General features: G+C 40.5%; 2 protein-coding genes across 2 annotated transcripts; one reads left to right on the top strand and one right to left on the bottom strand.

Annotated features, from left to right (window-relative positions):
• Positions 1 to 1,188: 1,188 nt before the first annotated feature.
• On the top strand, positions 1,189 to 13,514 carry LOC143141088 (tyrosine-protein phosphatase non-receptor type 2-like). Its single transcript, XM_076302347.1, has 10 exons — positions 1,189 to 1,409; positions 2,796 to 2,886; positions 3,071 to 3,171; positions 4,005 to 4,103; positions 6,298 to 6,435; positions 8,348 to 8,557; positions 9,184 to 9,342; positions 9,548 to 9,750; positions 10,153 to 10,257; positions 12,635 to 13,514. The coding sequence occupies exons 1-10, from the start codon at positions 1,353 to 1,355 to the stop codon at positions 12,654 to 12,656; spliced, it is 1,185 nt and encodes a 394-aa protein (XP_076158462.1). The 5' UTR covers positions 1,189 to 1,352; the 3' UTR covers positions 12,657 to 13,514.
• Positions 13,515 to 13,754: 240 nt separating this feature from the next.
• Positions 13,755 to 17,144, bottom strand: LOC143141089 (proteasome assembly chaperone 2-like). The gene is made up of 7 exons (XM_076302348.1): positions 16,951 to 17,144; positions 16,659 to 16,830; positions 16,490 to 16,548; positions 16,277 to 16,395; positions 15,624 to 15,797; positions 15,079 to 15,199; positions 13,755 to 14,057 (listed from the first exon to the last, which is right to left on the bottom strand). Exons 1-7 carry the CDS (start codon positions 17,005 to 17,007, stop codon positions 13,977 to 13,979), a joined length of 783 nt encoding a protein of 260 aa, XP_076158463.1. The 5' UTR covers positions 17,008 to 17,144; the 3' UTR covers positions 13,755 to 13,976.
• Between the last annotated feature and the right edge of the window lie 230 nt (positions 17,145 to 17,374).

The following is a 17,374-nucleotide window of genomic DNA, read 5'->3' as shown; positions in this document are numbered from 1 at the left end:
TCACTTGAGCACTCTTAAGTTTCCTCCCCATGCTTTAGTTCCTGTTCTCTCTACTCTCTTTTAGTTCCTTTCCTCATTCTATTTTCTCAGTATCCCTTTCTCTGTCTCACTCTGTCTGTGAGCAAGCATGTGACTTGGATCAGCTGGGCCCCATGACTAAAAGAATTCCCATAGTATTTCTCAGCCTCATGGGGAGTGTGCATGTGGTCACTCACACCAATGGAGGTCTTGTTCTCACAGGAAATCTATCAAGTTTCATTAGTTCATATCATGACTTGAAATGAATGCTACGCCCCGCGTGAGGACATAGAGATAGGCCTACATAGAGATAGAGATACATCTAGATACATAGAGATAGGCCTACATAGAAAGCAGCCAGATGAAATCCTACTTCATCAGCACAAGACCAATGATTTTGGTTTTGTTTCTGAAAAGCACTGAAAATGCAGACATACAGAGATATGCAGTCAATACATTTCCATGAACCTGCTCTGTGAGATTCCTTTCTCAGTGGCCTCCTTGGTGAAATAAGACAAGAGGATTTCTCACCTCTGGGCTCTTTCATTTTATTAGTCTCTCTATTTGCTGTATCTCTACCTCACACACATCCACACAAACATAGGCTACACTACTCACAAAAACCCAGGGATATTTGGCTTCCGGGTGAAATTTCAGGATGAACCTAAAATCCACTATAACCTTTACAGATGAACTTAATGTGACCTTTTTTAAACTTTTGAATGTGCATGTCCAACAGTTCAATGTTTCAGTACTTTCTGTACTGAAAACTTAAAATGTCACCCAAAAGCCAGATATCCCTAAGTTTTTGTGAGTAATGTATGTCAGCACACACACACACACACACACACACACACACACACACACACTTCACTGTCTTAAAATAATGTATAATGGTGTGTTAATGTTTATGTCCAAGTGTCAGATTCACAGCTTAAACTAGGCTACTGAATAATGATTTAAGCATAGGCTACTTGAATCACCACATAAACGGACACAATAAAATATTCTAATAGACTAGGCCTGGCTGCCTGTGAAATGCTTTCCCTTATCTGTGGGCCTACACGTAATATATTATCTCGTACAACTTTGAATATCTTTGCTCTCATGTTTTTTAAATCACGGACTGTTCTTATGCGCATGCGTTTACTAGTCCTCCTAAGCTAGCAAAGTAGTAGATGTCTGTCAACTGCAGGCAGGGCGAGTAGTCCCAGGTAGCTAAATTCACCAACAGTTCGAGGATGTCTGGGGATGACTAATGACAGAAAACAGATAATTATATTAGCTGTTTAGCTGGATTTTACTTCTTACATATTGGAATAACCCATAGTATAATGGACCACAATTGTGCGGACATAGATTCTGAGGGACGGTGGCAGAACCTATATCTTGTAAGTTAAGTTTATGCCATATACTAACATGCTAGCAGCTAGCTGCTAGCTAGTCTGCAAGCTCATGTCATTTTGTGCATTATAGGAGCCAGCTGGCCATCCAAGTTAACGTTAGCTCTCTGGCTAGCAGTGTTTTCGCAGCTTCTGTGTTCGTTTGACTGCAGAACAGAAAGGCGTTGACTGTGACCCTTTACACATATCATTCCGAATGTCCCCTTATTTAACTTTGCGCACTAATTTGCAACCATATGTTATCGAAAACGCTTATATTAGTCACAAACCTTCCTATCGATAGCATCATAGCTAGCTAGTATCAATGCTAGCTAACTTGGTACACTATTCATTGAAATGCGTAGGTTACGTGACACGCTATGTTTAGACAAATCAATGTAATAATTAATGAAGGGCTAACGTTATGTTATTTGCGGTTTATTGATATATGATGTCTGTGAATAAATGACATCAAAAACGCGTTGAATGCCAACACCTTACATGAAGCAGTTTGCAATCGGCAAATGTCCCCATCAACAACGTTAGCTATCCTTACCTAGCTAAACAACTCTTGACTTGCTAGCCGGGGATAATTGAATTAACATTAACCGACGTTGGCTTTGTTGTCTTTTTTGCTAGTAAATAAATAAAGATGGGCAGCTAATAATCAGTAAAACCTTGCTGTTGCTAATAAACAATTAACCTGCACAGGTGTTTACAAAGGCTTCCAAAAAGAGCCTAGGCTAGTGACAGAAGGGAACTTGAGGTTCCCTTAACTGAACTAGCACTATCCTAGCGACAGCTAATGTTAAGTTGACGTTAGCACGCTAGCTAACTAAAAATCAACTTCAGTTTCCTTTTAAAGTTAACTCACTGAAAAACTTGCGCCTCGTATGAACTGAAATAACAAATCCTAACCATTTTTTGATCACGACATTCGAGTTAACGTTAGCTGGCTATTTGTTACAGTTAAACAATTAGCCTCAGAGTAAGGTATATCTTGCTGGTCATGCTTCCAGTCAGTTTCTATTTTAAGAAACTACTAGCGTTAAGGTTTTCTCGCCCTTCTGATCATGTATGTTGATCACGCTAACGTTAACGTTTCTGGTAGTGGCGATAATTTGTCTGCTCGCGCAGCATGGTCAGTGGATTGCTGTAACGTAATATTTAGGGCTATATGTGGCTATATAAGCTGTACTTTCTTGTAGACTTTTGTCGATCTATCTTCAGGAAGTTGTAGCTAGCGAGTTATTAACTCGCATGCTTGTTGTTTATTTAGACATGCTACTGCGGGTCTGTCAATGCTTAACCATGCCTGCCAGAAATAACAGTTAACCTTAGACTTTTGGTTATCTTAACGCGCGTGTATGCTTTTGTGTGCTGTATGATTTCTAGGAAATACGCAACCAGTCCGACGAATGTCCTTACAAAGTGGCAAAATATCCAGAAAACAGGAATCGCAATCGATACAGAGATGTCAGCCCATGTAAGTTTGAAATTAGCCGTTTCTCCTTTTAAACTCTGAAACACAGAATATTTGATTGTCACTTGATGGGAGGTTTTTCAATGACCCACCTTGTCTATTTGAACTATTTAAGTATTGTATCCTGTCACAACCACCACTGATTGAATATAGTTTTCTTGTTTCTTTTCATTCTTCACTGTTTTAGTTGATCACAGTCGAGTCAAACTAGAAAACACAGAAAATGATTACATTAATGCCAGTTTAGTGATGATGGAGGAAGCCCAACGAAGTTACATCTTAACTCAGGTGAGTTGAGACTATTATCATGTCTAATTTGGAGATCATCTGCATGACCATTTGAGCTGACTGACCTCTGTGCTTAAAGAGCTCGTCATATTGAGCTTTTTTTTTTGTTTTGGCCCGTGTAAAATTAATAGTTGTTTGAGTTGTTGTTGATTAACCTTATCAAATAAATACCCTTTAAGTCTTGATTCTGCTTTTGAGAAAAGGCCCACAGTTCCTGGGGTCAAATGCTACTGGAAAGTCAGATGTTGGCTAGTGTGGGAGGACCGTGACGAGGCCTTTATGTAGCCAGGGACATTCCCACACTGACCACTGCAATGGCTCAGCATTAGAATAGCTGTATGGTATGCATGTACATGGTAGACAGACATGTTTTTCTGATGTTGAATTCTGCACTGTGCATGTTTGGCCATTTATAGTGCATGTGTGCTCCTTACCACTGCTTTTGTACAGAGAATTAATATAGGACAGTGCTGTTCATTGTAATGTACTGTAGCGCACATTGCACTGTGTAAGGTGTACCTAGGGCATCAGCTCAGACACAGTTATCATTTCCTTTGGTGTCAATGTGTTGGTCTGTTTTCCTGCCTGTCTGTTTTTGTGAGTGCATTCATGTGTCTGCCAGGGTTGGAGAAAAAATGGCAGTTGTCATGGCAAGGCCAAAATATGTGCCTTTTAATGTATTTGGGTGACTGATTAACGACACAGATTAACCAAACACCACCATATTTACACAATCTGAATATAACACTATATGACTCTCGAAAATGTCTTGGAAACATACAACATCATTTTGATTGTGCGTATGTGTTTGTATCCATGTACTCACCACTCAGGGTCCACTGCGGGACACGTGTGGCCACTTCTGGCTGATGATCTGGGAGCAGAAGACCAAAGCCATCGTCATGCTAAACCGTGTCATTGAGAAGGGATCGGTGTGTACACTCTTTCTATTATGCTGTACTTCATGATGAGAAGTCTATCACGGCAGGGTAGGCTAACAGAGAAAGACAAGTAAACACTAGAAAGGCACACTATATTCTCCTGTGCAATCCAGGTGGCTATCATAGTCTAGTATGTACACTTTACAGTGAGTTTGAAATGGGTGAATACTAATTCTGTATAACACTATGATATTAATGTGCACAATTACATTATTTAGTATTGTTTAGTTGTCATCTTTGATTGTCCATCATATGCTCAAGTGCTTCAGGAGAAGAAAACATTTCAGTTGCCGGTTGTTGTATCTTCACATGCAAAAGGGAGTGACCATCAATTAAATATACAGGGGTTTTATTTTGTGTGCGTCTAATTACTATTCATTGTTGATGTCTCTATTTGTAACGTGGCCCGACCCATTCTCAACCACTGTTGAGCCCTCTGGGTTGTTGTGGGCCTAATTCAATGAAACACTGCTGAAGGAAGGTGCCTGCTTGATGACCCCAGTGAAATGATTGGTATATTATTATGCCCCCCCTCCCTCCCGCTGTTTTGGTTCTTTGGTTAGGCATTCAGGCTACTTGTAGCACTGAGAAGCTGTCATTTTAGATTGGCTTGGTTGTTGATTGGCCTCTTTGGCAGTGCATATTGTACCACAAATGAGTGAAGGTACAACATGCCGCACGTTTTCGACTGCTAGAAGCCAGTTATGCATTGTTGCTAATTTTCGTGGCATGTGAAATAAGCTTGTTTGTTTATCGCCTACAGTGGGAATTCCCCCACCTATAGTATAAGGTCACGTTCAATTCACCACCATATTAATTCATTGAAGCGGTCACTTACTGAAATAGTCCACCGTATGGCTTCCCAGTCTTTGATTAACAGGTTGCTTTGGACATTAGGTTGATAACCACAGCTTGGATGTGGCAAAAGTAATTACGTGCAGTATGTTCCTTGTGGTGTTGCTGTTGCCTTGTATGCCAGTTCTTCAATTGTATAGATCTCTAAATGTGTGTTAAGGGCATTCTATACTTTTACACAACACCAGTTTGTAGGCTAGTTTCACACTATTAACAGCAAAGAGCCGATCAGTAAAGTTGCATTGGTTTCACTTTTGCATCGTCAGCACATCTGAAACTAAATATTATTTTCCCAGAATCTTTGGTTAGAACTAAGAAGTCGTCCTGCTGAATCAAAGCTGTTGGTTTCATCCAATAAACCGCTAAACAGCAGTTATGTATTGCTTTTTTACTGCAGTGATACAACAGTTTGTTGGTCACTTGTAGGCATTCCTGACTGGAATGTTTTGTTGTTAACCCTGACAACATTTAAGAGTCAGCCCATTGCTACCAAAGATCCTCGACTTCTTCTCCGCTTTAGCCCACTCTGTTGCTACTTTAGAACACATCCTTCCTCAGATCTAATTGTGATGCAGCTCCTGTATGATGTTCCTATGGTGAACTAACTACACGTGGATAGATGATGGAAGTGTGTTAGAAATGACACTTAAATCTCTTCCCAGCCCAGTCAGGTTTCATGGTGCCATTTCTTGTTTATTCTTCATGTTACCGTTGGGTTATTATGAAAGTGAAACGAATGTTACCTCTATGAACATGAATTATAATCATAAACCTATGTTTAGTTTTCAACTAGATGAGCTTAACACATATGTTGCAGTAGAAACCTTTGTGGAATTAAGCAGTTATCTTTTCCAAATCATCATTGTTAGTTCTTAGAACGTTGGATTCCTGGATACATGCATGTGTATGCATCCCTTACCATAGCAGACAGTATTGAGCTTAATCATCTATTTTCCCCTTTTTTGGCTTATAAGGATTTTTTTGGCTTATAAGGAAGTTATTTGAAAGTAAACACTCCCATTCTCATAAGCACAACCACAGCTTTTCAGCTGACTCAATATAACAATGCAAGTCTTTGACTGTACGGGACGGATGAGGTTTTCTGTAGGGTAGCAGTCATAAGAAATTGAATTCCTATAACTCTACTGAAGAGCTTCTCATAGTAGTGGCTGGCTGAGGAGGCAGATAGAGTGAGTGAATGAATGAATGAGCTGTGTTGGCTTTGTGAGCTGTTTTGTAAGAGCATGTGGGATGTCAGCAGCTCCAGACTGTATGGGCTCTGTGTGTCTTGACTTCCCTATCCTGTCTTCTCTCCACTCGACCCTCACAGGAGAAATGTGCTCAGTACTGGCCCACTCCGGAGAAGCACGACATGACCTTTAGGGATACACTCTTCAAGGTGACGCTTGTGTCCGAAGATGTCAAGTCCTACTACACCACCAGAGTTTTGGAGTTGCAAAATATCACTGTAAGAATTTTTGTCTGTTGCCTCAGTGTTTGCACAGTATTAGTGTTTGCCTATTTTCCATGTTTTATACACTCCTTGCAACGCTGATTTCGGTCTTTGCTTTTACCTTACCGAAAGAGACACACATATCCCCCTGCTGCCTGCAGCCTACCTCCAAAACTTTAAAGCTGCTGTCAGATTATGTTCAGAGAACACAAGTTACCTACTGTGTATCAACAATACTCAATAACAGTTTATGCGATGTGTTAATCACAAAATTTCTTCTCTAACAGTTTGACAACAGCTAGTTCTGGAGTAGGCTATTCAACTAGTCCGCTTGCTTGCGAGACTCAGTGGTTGCGCAGTGTGCACCCGCTTCCTTATTTGGGTTTTGGGTTGCCAGGTTTTATGACAAAAGAGTTTAAATTGAAAGTAAGTAATCGTGTATGTATAGGGTGTATTTCATACACAATCTGGCAACCATAGGAATGTCAGACTAACAGTAAAAATGAAGGGATCCGTGATTTTAAAATAACGTTTGGTCATGCAAATTACGGGAGATTTCCGGGAGCAAAAACAAAACGGGAGTGGCCTGGGAGATGACCTTGAAATCCTTGAGTGATGGCAGGTGTGCAGTATGCACTTGGCAAAGAGCACATCAACACCATCAAAAGAGAAGTGTTTTGCTTTTACTTGAGTCATTGTTGTTTCTGCTAAACCTCCATTTATACAAATGCCCTCAAAAGATGATCACAAGGAATGCAGAACAAGCATACAAACACTCTACAGCAGGGGTCGGCAAATAGTGGCCCGCGGGCCAATTTTGGCCCGCCATTGATTCTATCTGGCCCGCGAGATGACGTTAATTTGCTGTTGAATGAATTTTTTTTTTAACCCCATGTTTTTAAAAAGAAAAAAAGGCCTACAGCAATCCCATCAATTTCAAAACATTTATTGAGGTATAGATGATAGTCCTACTAAAGTGACAAAACAGGTGGAACATCCTTGCAGTTATCCATGACGCACAGGTCGGAACGGTATTGGCACGCGAGTGCGCGTAATCTTGTGCAAAAAAAAAACAACAGTGTCCTGTCTCCCTCTTCCAGTGGGCAAGGTCAAAAATAGCCTATGTTTCGTTAAATTAATAGGCTTGGCATTAAGAAATGCAGGCAGGCTCAACACATACCTCTGCTTCCATTCTTCTTTGTAGGTCCTGCATTCTGAATCAATTTTTCTTTTCAAGGCTTTTGACAACGACATTTTGCATCGATAACTAGCATATAGCAATGTTCAGCTAATCATTTACACGTCATCCAAAAGAATAATATTTGTAGCCTACACATTAGTTACGGCAAGTTGCTAGGCAAGTCGCCTGTTTCATGAGAGACGACAGGAGATGCAGCAGGCGGCATAAAAACAGCGCACATAAGCAAATAAACGTTTTTAATGGAATTAAATTAAATGCATTTTAAAAGTTAGATGATGTTTATTTTAATATAATATAATAATTAATAATTTAAATAGTAGGCCTATAACCCCCCCCCCCCCCATTACAAAAGCTATGGCCCGCGATGCCATTGTCTGAAAAAAAATTGGCCCGGGTCCAAACGTAATTGCCGACCCCTGCTCTACAGCCCTAACAGCACTAACAGATATGTAGAAGCAAACAGTGTCTGATTTAGGTCACAGCAAATATTTCTTAAGTCTGATCATGTCTGCACAAAGGTCAGTCCGTGTGACATTTTTGAGAGTGTAACAACTAAAAGAATCGAGGGTGGGAAAAATATGAAAACATTGGAACATTTGGACCTTAACATTATGTAGACAAACTTTGAGCAAAATCACTTTTCTGAGACTTTCCAGTAACCATTTTGTTCACTCCCTCATTCAAGTACTTTGCACCGTTTGTGTTGTGCCCTGTGTGTTTCTGCAGACGGGGGAGATGAGGCAGCTTTATCACTTTCATTACACCACCTGGCCAGACTTTGGTGTCCCAGATTCTCCCGCTTCCTTCCTCAATTTCCTGTTCAAGGTGCGCGAGTCAGGCTCTCTGGGGCCAGACCATGGGCCTGCGGTGGTTCACTGTAGTGCGGGTATTGGTCGATCTGGAACCTTCTCCCTGGTAGACACCTGCTTGGTTCTTGTAAGTGACTCTTCTGAAACTCCACATCTGTCAGCCATATGAACACATGTGCACATGAACCTCATTCATTTTAGCATGTTTTTCTTTCCCATTGTTTTAGTATTAGTTTAATTACGCAGCATTTGTTTAACACAGATATGGATTACACCTAGTCCAGACTAAAAGCTTTATTTTCAGTGGGAAATTTCTTTTCTTTCTTCACTTTTCTCGGCTAAATCCATGTCTGGGAAACCATTAGCTGGGGCACTGGGCAAACTATATATTTTTATTATTATTATTATTCGTTTTTTTTGTTTGTAGTCAGCACTCACACATTTATGATGCCATTATTCCACATCAGCATTATATTGTAAAACTAAAGGTTGATTAAGTTTGGATGCATATCCAATAATAATTAAAGGCACAATCCGTGATTGAAATCCATTACACATTACAGTATAGTCATTGGTAAATAAAGAATGAATAGCACACAACGAGTAAGTCATGCCAAAAATACCATTTGTTTTTTGTAATGCTGTAGATCCTCCTGGAAGGTTTTATGTGGCACTGCATGATGGAATGCCATTCCTTTAGTCTACAAAGTTTTGTTAATGTTGTTTTGACCTGAGACTCTCTGTTGCTCACAGATGGAGAGGCGGAAGGACTCATCAGTGGACATCAAGAAAATTCTCCTGGACATGAGACGGTACCGTATGGGCCTGATTCAGACGGCCGACCAGCTTCGCTTCTCCTACATGGCTGTAAAGGAGGGAGCCAAATGCATCATGGGAGACTCGTCAGTGCAGGTACACCAACATCACAAGCAGCAGTTCCAGCTCAGTTCAGCTTCAGTACTCCCATGTGGTCATATGATAGAAGTGATCGTGGTCATGTATGGTCAGTACTCACATGTGGTCAAATGATAGAAATGATCATGGTCATGTATGGTCAGTTTTCACTTGTGGTCAAATGATAGAAGTGATCATGGCATTCACATTCATGTCTTTGTAGAAACGGTGGAAAGAGCTCTCCAGAGAGGACCATGAGCCTACATCTGACTCCCCACCTCCGGGACAAGCCTCCAAGACCCCTTCAGACAAATCCAACGGCTGTCAGCTGTCCCGTCTGGAGGAGCGGGCCGATGGGGAGACGGGCAAGCGGTCGGGGACGGACTCTCCCAGCAAGGAGCAGGAATCCGATGGAGCCTTGGGAAAGTGAGTGAGCTTTATGAGACAGGAGGGAGTGAGGAGCAGGGACACCTTGAGAATAGGATGGACTGAATAGGCTTGTGACTTCCAGAAATAAGTAGTCACCTCTTATTGAAGTATAACCACTAACCACTTCGGGGAGATGAAAGACGAGGCCGGAATGAGAGAGACGTGTTTCAGAGATTCAGTTTGATTTGCCATTTAGCTACCAAATAAATTAAACCACAACAATCATGTTTATGTAATTTGGTTCTATGGTGTGAAGGCAAACAGGGACATGTTATAAGAAGCAGATTAGAATAGACCTCTGAGCGCAAGACAAAAAGCACCGTGGTGCCCTGGGTACTGTAGCTGATAGGCCGCATGTGTAGACTCATCTGAAGAGCCGGTTTGCTTGCTGTGTTCCAGTGGGCGAAAGCGACACCGGGACGAGAGGCTGTCCAACTCCACGCAGAAGACGCCGCAGAAGCAGACAAAGCCCAGACTAGGAGATTCAGAGAAGAAGAGGAAAAGGTGATGCTGCTGTTGTCTTGGGGGGTATCTTATTTTGAGTTTGTTTTGATCTTGTTTTAGTTTTATTCTATGTGAAGACTATCCTTAAATGTGACTCACAAACTCCATTTTCATTGTCTTTTTTTTTTCCTGTCCAAAAAATAAAAATGCTTTAACATCTACAATGATGCAATTCTGATGGCAATATAGCATTTCCCATATATCTGTGGATCTTACATCTATGTGTGTTTTCTTTTCATGTACATTTGTGTTGTCTGCATTATGCAAGGAAATATGATGCCTGAAAAAGAAACAAGACCCTGAATGGACAAGAAATTGAGGAAATGCATTGTGCCTTCAAAATTACATCACTGTGAATCTAGAGCATTTCAATTATTTTCAAGAAAAGCATCATACGACACATTTAACTGCAGTACCAGCTGTCAGATCAAGAAGTCTTATGTCAAGATCAATTTTAAGATTGCAGATTTTTCAACAGCATCCTGTATTATGAAAGTGGATGATATTTTTGAGGGCAAGGCTCCTTTCGTCAATGTGCCTTTGATCTTGAGATTCTGGCTCTTGCAAACCTCTGCCTTGTTGTTCCTCCAAACAGTTTGGCCTGCATTTGCTGTACATGACACAAAGAGACAGGGGGAGGTCCTGTTGGGTGCCATTTAACGGTAGCGTCTTGAAGATTATTTATGAGAAGTAATCGGCCCTAGTTTTTGCCCGGGCCACCCAGAGCTGTACGTGAGCGAAAGGTTGTTTGCGTGTGGTTTGTGTGTTCTCCTCGTGCCGTGGCTATGTGTTGCTTCTGTGTGTGTTAGGCCTTGGGCTGTTGTATGTTGCGTTGACAGTAGGGGTGTAATGATACGGAAGCTATTCTTTTCACCTCTCTTTGGTCCTGATTCCAATTTATTTTTATAAAATAGTCTTAAAATGTGTACCAAACATTTTCATATACCTATTATTCTACAAATGACAATAAGGTTAACGAAAACAAGTTTTTTTGCATTCATTGATATCTGATTATATGTTTCTGTTAGAAATTCCCTGAGAACCTCAAGTTTTGAAACCCACAACTCTTTTTATGTGGACAGTGCCTATTTTTAGTTTGCAGTAACACCGTGAATGGAATTTTAATTTTGGATGGACTCAACTAATGAACATTTTGAAGATGCAATTAATGGTCATCCTGCCATTAAAAAGCCTCTGGAAAATTTAGATAAACCTATCAAATCAAATTCAACGTTTAATTTAGATGTCTAATTTGGATGCAAAGTTAAATTAGAACAATGTGTAAAATTCTTAAAATAACTTCATAAAAAAACTGTTGCTGTAATCTCCATCATTATTTGGCCCCACGTTCTAGTCTAGCCAAGGGATGTCCTCTACCTTGTTGCCGATCATGTAAGAGTGAGATTGATTCTAAATGTACATTTCTCATTCACTGAGCCTACATGTATTTCCAACTCACCAATTTCAAGCAGGAGTGTTTTATAATTTTTTTTTTTTTTTTTCCTGCAGCCTTTCCTGTATAAGCTTCACACCTTACAACACTGTGAGAGCATGTTTGAATTAGTTTCGACATCCATTTTTGCTCATAGAATATTTCCTTATTATTTTAATTCAGAGCTGTTCCAAAATCATTCCACCCCTAGTTGGCAGCATGGTGTGTGTTTTCTGTCTTCAGATGTTTGGTCGTCCCCTCTGCTGGAGAATAGGGATTTAGAGATGGTCTGTCACTGGTGTAAGTCATAGCTGTAGGTTTAGCACTGGTCATTGGGGCCTTCCTGCTCTGATGCATTTGTCTCTTGCCCTTATGGTGCACACTGAAGAAATGAGAGCGCTCTTCATGTCCTCACTGGACTATGATGATGGTGCAATTTACATTAGTTGTTGGCGTGATGGTCGTTTCACCACAACTGTGTGTAGAACTGGTCGATGTCCGGGGTTGCTGCTAACTATGCGGAGCCGCCCCTCAGCTGAGGGGACTCTTTCCAGGATTGTGATTGAGACGCAGCACATTAATGCTTGTGTGTGTGTGTATCTGGTATTCAGCTAATGATGTAGAGGGCCATGTTTCAGTTCAGCTCTTGGGCCCTTCCCTGCATGCATTTAGGTTGCTCAGTGCTCCAGATCAGCTAAGTGCATCTGATTCAGCACATCAAGGATTTTATGGTGCAAATTTAGATTTTTGTGATGTATCCAGAGCAGACACCTAAAACATGCAGTTAGGAATTGTATACATTCAATGAGCTGCATCCAATGTCACGGCCATTCTCATTCTGTGACTAACATCCTTTGGACCCTCTTGGCCTATTTCTTTATCACTGTTTAGAAATGCCATGACTCAGTCAGTTTGAATTTAGAGCTGTATGTGTGCTTCTGACAGGGCAAGAACCAGTGATGCCTGACTCCATGGCAACACCAGCAGGGATCTGTAGTCCTTGTCTTCATCTTCCTCCTCTCCAGCACCTCAAACTCCATCCACATGCCTCCCCACAAGAACTGTTTACAGCAGAAATGTGGACGTACCTTTGGAGCAGCAGCGTTGGGACATGAACACACCAGCACGGTCATCACAGTTGGACTGCTTTGGGTTGTTTTTACAATGTCATTCAGTTGAGTTTTTTTTTTTCTCTTAACTTGCTTTTTTTGTTACATTGGAGAGAAAAACAGCAAAACAACTGAACTAGGCCAATGTATTGACAGCTCCTTATGCTTTTGATATATAAATATATATATACATATGTACTTGTATTTTTAGACGGCCTTTTCAAAGGCAAGATGAAATGTTCTATTTTTTATAAGAAATTACTTGAAATTTCCTATCATGTCCAGGGTCTGTAAACTCAGCCCATATGAGACATTACCCAGTCTTGCATCAGGAATGCTTTCATTTGTGTACATTGTGTTTTTACACTTTTAAAAGTACACTAAGTATTTTAAATTATATAAAAATAATGGGGAAACATTGTTATTTGCTTGAAAAACACATTGTGTCCATGATCAGTTGCCCTTTGAATGAAATTTGAATGAAGTTTAACATTTCATTATTTGAGACTATAACCAACAAATAAAACGGACATCCTTTAGTTTTGAAACACAAAGCGTTCTTGTTTCTTTACACAACTTTGACTTCTGACAATTTGCAGTGCCCTATAACTAGTGCCTTTCTCCAAAACTGATATTCCTGAACACCTTCCTGCCACACTGCAAAGTGACAATGCAATAAGATGTCCAGCTTCACCTCAATTAAATTCATAGCAGTGATTTGTCTCCACTCTTTCTACAGAGGGCTTGCTACAACAGGTGAGGAATGGGTTTATATTACAACACAATACAACAAGCCCTGATGGAAAGCCATGGGGCATCCAGCCCGCAGGGTCTCTGTCTGCACATTAGCATAGGCAGTCTTCCAGAAACCTGGGAAATGCTCAAGAGACTGATACGTTTCCCAGAATAATAAAAAGCCACACAGAACACCAGGCTCCAAACCCCCCCCTCCCCCCCCCCCCTCTCTCTCTGTTACTCTGAGGGCTTTCTCAGTTCCACGACTTGGGTAAATTAAAAAGGGAATTCAATGTGAATGTCTTCATGTCTAAACATTGTGGTCCTCCAGCTTTTCCAGAGGACCGGATGAGGGTCTGGTGAAGTGATCAAGACCTAAGGGAGGGATGGGCATATCTATCTTTGCATATCAGGTACAGAGGTGTCCTTTTTCCAGTTCAGTCTTAGAATATTGCAGGAGGAATGCCGCCGCCGAACAGCAGTTTCCAGGATGGGGGAATGTTCCACTGAGGTGAGCCCTGGGCCTGGAAGAGACAGATCATACTATTTACCCTTCCAATCCACCAGCACCAATTCTGTTGTTGGTTATTATTACACAAGACACTTTTCTCCTAATATATTAGAAATACTAGAGTAATGCCTAGAGTTGGGAAGCAACACTACACAATACATACATTTGGTTTAAGGAAAGTATCGTAAACGTGCTAATTACCAACCATTTCGTTCGAAAAAATATAAAACAACGTTTAATACTTCAAAATAACATTTGCTAAATTAACCTTACATTTTCAGTAGCCAGGTGTGTAGATTTGAACAAAATCTAGTTTGGTTCTTACTGCCTGAAATATCCGATTTTGTTTACCACGCTCGGAGTTTAGTGCTGGGCTGGTGGGTGCTTATTCCAAACCTTTCTCACAGCACATCAACGGTAAGCCCAAGAATTCTCGTCAGCAATTCAAAATTCCACTGGAGCTCCAAGCGGATTTGTACACGCAGCCTTACAACACTGTTTACAGCTCTTCGAGTCATGATAAAATGTAATTTTTGGTACATAGCTAATTGAGATAAACGTATGGTGTGGGTGCTCGCTTTTTTTTTAGGAATCCGCCATCTTGGTTTGTATAGAAATGAATATTAAGTGACACACACACGTAAGAGGTTGGACATACGTGACGGTTGGTAATATGTCACGTTCTTATAATGTTTTCTATCAAATTTATTCAAACACCTAAAGTAACTTTGGCATTAGAAGGTTAAACAGTGGACAATGTGTCGACAAGTTGATGATGTTCATGATATTTTCATGTAGTGTCAAGAAGCGCTTTATTCTACCATGCAGTAATGAGACATTGGAAGATTTAACACCCCAGTTAATGTTCCAATTGACAATGTGTTTTCCCACAAGCTGATTTAGTATATGACATTGTCCTGTTATGTTTAGTGCTTCAGTCTATGCAGCGCAGTAATGGGGGACACTGTGTGATATGTTTCCCAGCGCTTCTGCTCTCTGAACTAACTGAATGCATCTGGTTCAGAAATACTTACAGGTTTGCTGAGCAGGTGGAGCCAGTCGTTTAGATAATTTCCCAAGGCAAAGGCATCAGGGATGTTGTCTCCCTCCGAGCAGAACATCAACACCACTGCCATGGGGATGTCTTCATTGCAGCTAAATACAGAGAGACAGTAGCACAGCATTCACATTTCAAGTCCATCAATGTCAAAACTTCCTATTCACAACCAGTGTAGAGCATTTCATTATTCAGTAATAATGGTATTAGCCTTTTCCCATCATTAAATAGCTCCTCCATATAGATAATACTGATTCAAAAAAGAATGAAGGGCTTACAGTAGATTTCAGACAAACATTTGGAGTATTGCTCCTTCGCATGACCATTTAGGTTTGAATTTAAGTATGTTGTAAAAACTAAAATTTGCTAAATGGCATTCTAGATACACTAAAGTAAAATAACCAACAAAAGTTCAGTTCTACAAAGGATATTTTGTCACGTTAGATATCTGCATCTACAATGATTCTCAGTACTTGTTGAACTTGTTTCTGCTACAGTAACTGATCTGCAATCAGATCCTACCAGTCAGTGTAGAGACCCTTGGTGATGCCCCCTCCAGGGATGAAGAGTCTCTGTTCAGAGTCACTGATGCCTGGGAAGGCACACACCTTCTCCATCTCCCTCCACTCCAGCTCTTTAATCCTCGGCCCTGCCTCTTGCTGTAGTGCTGGACTGAGCAGGTATCGCAGAGGGGTGCTGAAGAAGCAGGGAAATGCAAACCGAACCACATTAACAACATTAATACATTATAAATACATCATATTATGCAAACCAGTGACCAGCTGTGTACTCTATAGGTCACACAAGCTCCAGTTGAAGTTGAAATTTCAGTTGTTATCTGGTCCTGTGCACATCACCTATCCAAAGAGTTTCCACAGTTATCATTAGCCACAATCTATCCAGCTTGGGCAAACCAAATAAGAATATGGGTCAAGTTGCACTGACTGAAAAACAAATTGTGGCTAGCTTCTTAAAAGCACTCTAACACCAATTCAGACCTCATAATATTAGATGCTGAGATGCCAATATTAATGATTTAAATGATGTTAACAGGACAAACACACAAATCCAATTTCAAAGGGTAGAATCTAGATATGCAGTTTCAGTAATATGAAAAGCAAGGGATGCAACTGTCTTTAGATATTTAATAACTAAATTGTGATAGATGTACTTACCCCTCAAGCTGTTGGTCATCCCTTTGGTATGCATGGCTACTTGACAGCAGAACGGTTTTGCTGAATCCACTTGATTTTATCCAAGAAACAATGCTTTTCCGAAACTGCTTGATCTTTGTCTACAAGATAAATAACAACCAGAGAATGTGTAATGGCCGAACTGAGACAAATTAGCTAAACTACACTGATATAAAATAATGTAGACATGCGAACCTGAAGGATAGGCGCCCTTATCTGGAGCACGGTGAGTTTCAAATCTTTAGAAAAATATACTGGAGGAAGAGAAAAGTGATATGAAAAGACTAAAGAAATTACAGCACCAGACTCTCCACTCACTTTCAAATGCAATTACAATTATTATTTTTTTTCAAGAAAATGCTACCTTCTGCATTGGTGCTCAAATCGTTAGCGTTTTCTGCCGAAGTCGCGTATGGGTTGTTCCCTACCATCGGGATAAGGCCGTCGGTGTGAAAATAACCGATCTTTTGCAACTGTAGCGTCGATATGATGAGGTCTGCCGCAAGCTGCCCAACATTTCCAACTGATATCGCTGGCTGTTAAAACAAACAAACAAAAACAATTTTAAAACAATGCATGACACATAGCCTTGGATGTCAGTTTTGCTCATGACAACCTGGAAGTGGCAATGATAAAGCAAAATAAAATATACAAACCAGTATCAAAGTGTAGCTTTTAAAGGCAGGCCGTGTTTCGTCAATCGGCACAAACATTTTCAGCTAGTCCTCTATAAGCGACTAACTTTTTTGAGAATAAACACTTGTGATAGCTATTAGCTAACCAATATGTAAAAGTAAGGTGGTTAAAGCGTGATTTTTGCTTTCACTTCAAAACCGTTCAAAACTTGAGGTCCTTAGGTCCTTCGTAATGTGTATTGCTTTGGATATGCCTGAAAGAAAATATCGACACAAATTCTAAGCGTGTAGAAGTGTATAGTTAAATAATACGACACATTTTTATTAAAAGGAAAGTGATTTATTGCATAACGTTACATCCCCTCCTGATTTGGTTAACTAAATTATTTATTTATTTGAACACTGTGCAGTTCTCGGCCGACCTGGTTGTGTAGCGCTGCAAAGA

The sequence above is a fragment of the Alosa pseudoharengus genome, unplaced genomic scaffold (assembly GCF_046254945.1).
Source record: "Alosa pseudoharengus isolate Yale_2024_CS ecotype anadromous, Long Island Sound unplaced genomic scaffold, YU_APseudo_1.1 YU_APseudo_1.1_scf_23, whole genome shotgun sequence".
Classification (NCBI taxonomy): Eukaryota; Metazoa; Chordata; class Actinopteri; order Clupeiformes; family Clupeidae; genus Alosa; species Alosa pseudoharengus.
This window is presented reverse-complemented; position numbering and strand designations above follow the sequence as displayed.

What these genes read in the sequence shown, in the direction of transcription:
- LOC143141088 (XM_076302347.1), top strand. Translation starts at nt 1,353, where the DNA reads ATGGACCACAATTGTGCGGACATAGATTCTGAGGGACGGTGGCAGAAC. An exon ending in TCCGATGGAGCCTTGGGAAA is followed by an intron (nt 9,751 to 10,152) that starts GTGAGTGAGCTT and finishes GCTGTGTTCCAG; the next exon opens with TGGGCGAAAGCGACACCGGG. An exon ending in TCAGAGAAGAAGAGGAAAAG is followed by an intron (nt 10,258 to 12,634) that starts GTGATGCTGCTG and finishes TGCTTCTGACAG; the next exon opens with GGCAAGAACCAGTGATGCCT.
- LOC143141089 (XM_076302348.1), bottom strand. Translation starts at nt 17,007, where the DNA reads ATGTTTGTGCCGATTGACGAAACACGGCCTGCCTTTAAAAGCTACACT. An exon ending in AAAGCTACACTTTGATACTG is followed by an intron (nt 16,831 to 16,950) that starts GTTTGTATATTT and finishes TTGTTTTAACAG; the next exon opens with CCAGCGATATCAGTTGGAAA. An exon ending in TAAGGGCGCCTATCCTTCAG is followed by an intron (nt 16,396 to 16,489) that starts GTTCGCATGTCT and finishes TTTATCTTGTAG; the next exon opens with ACAAAGATCAAGCAGTTTCG.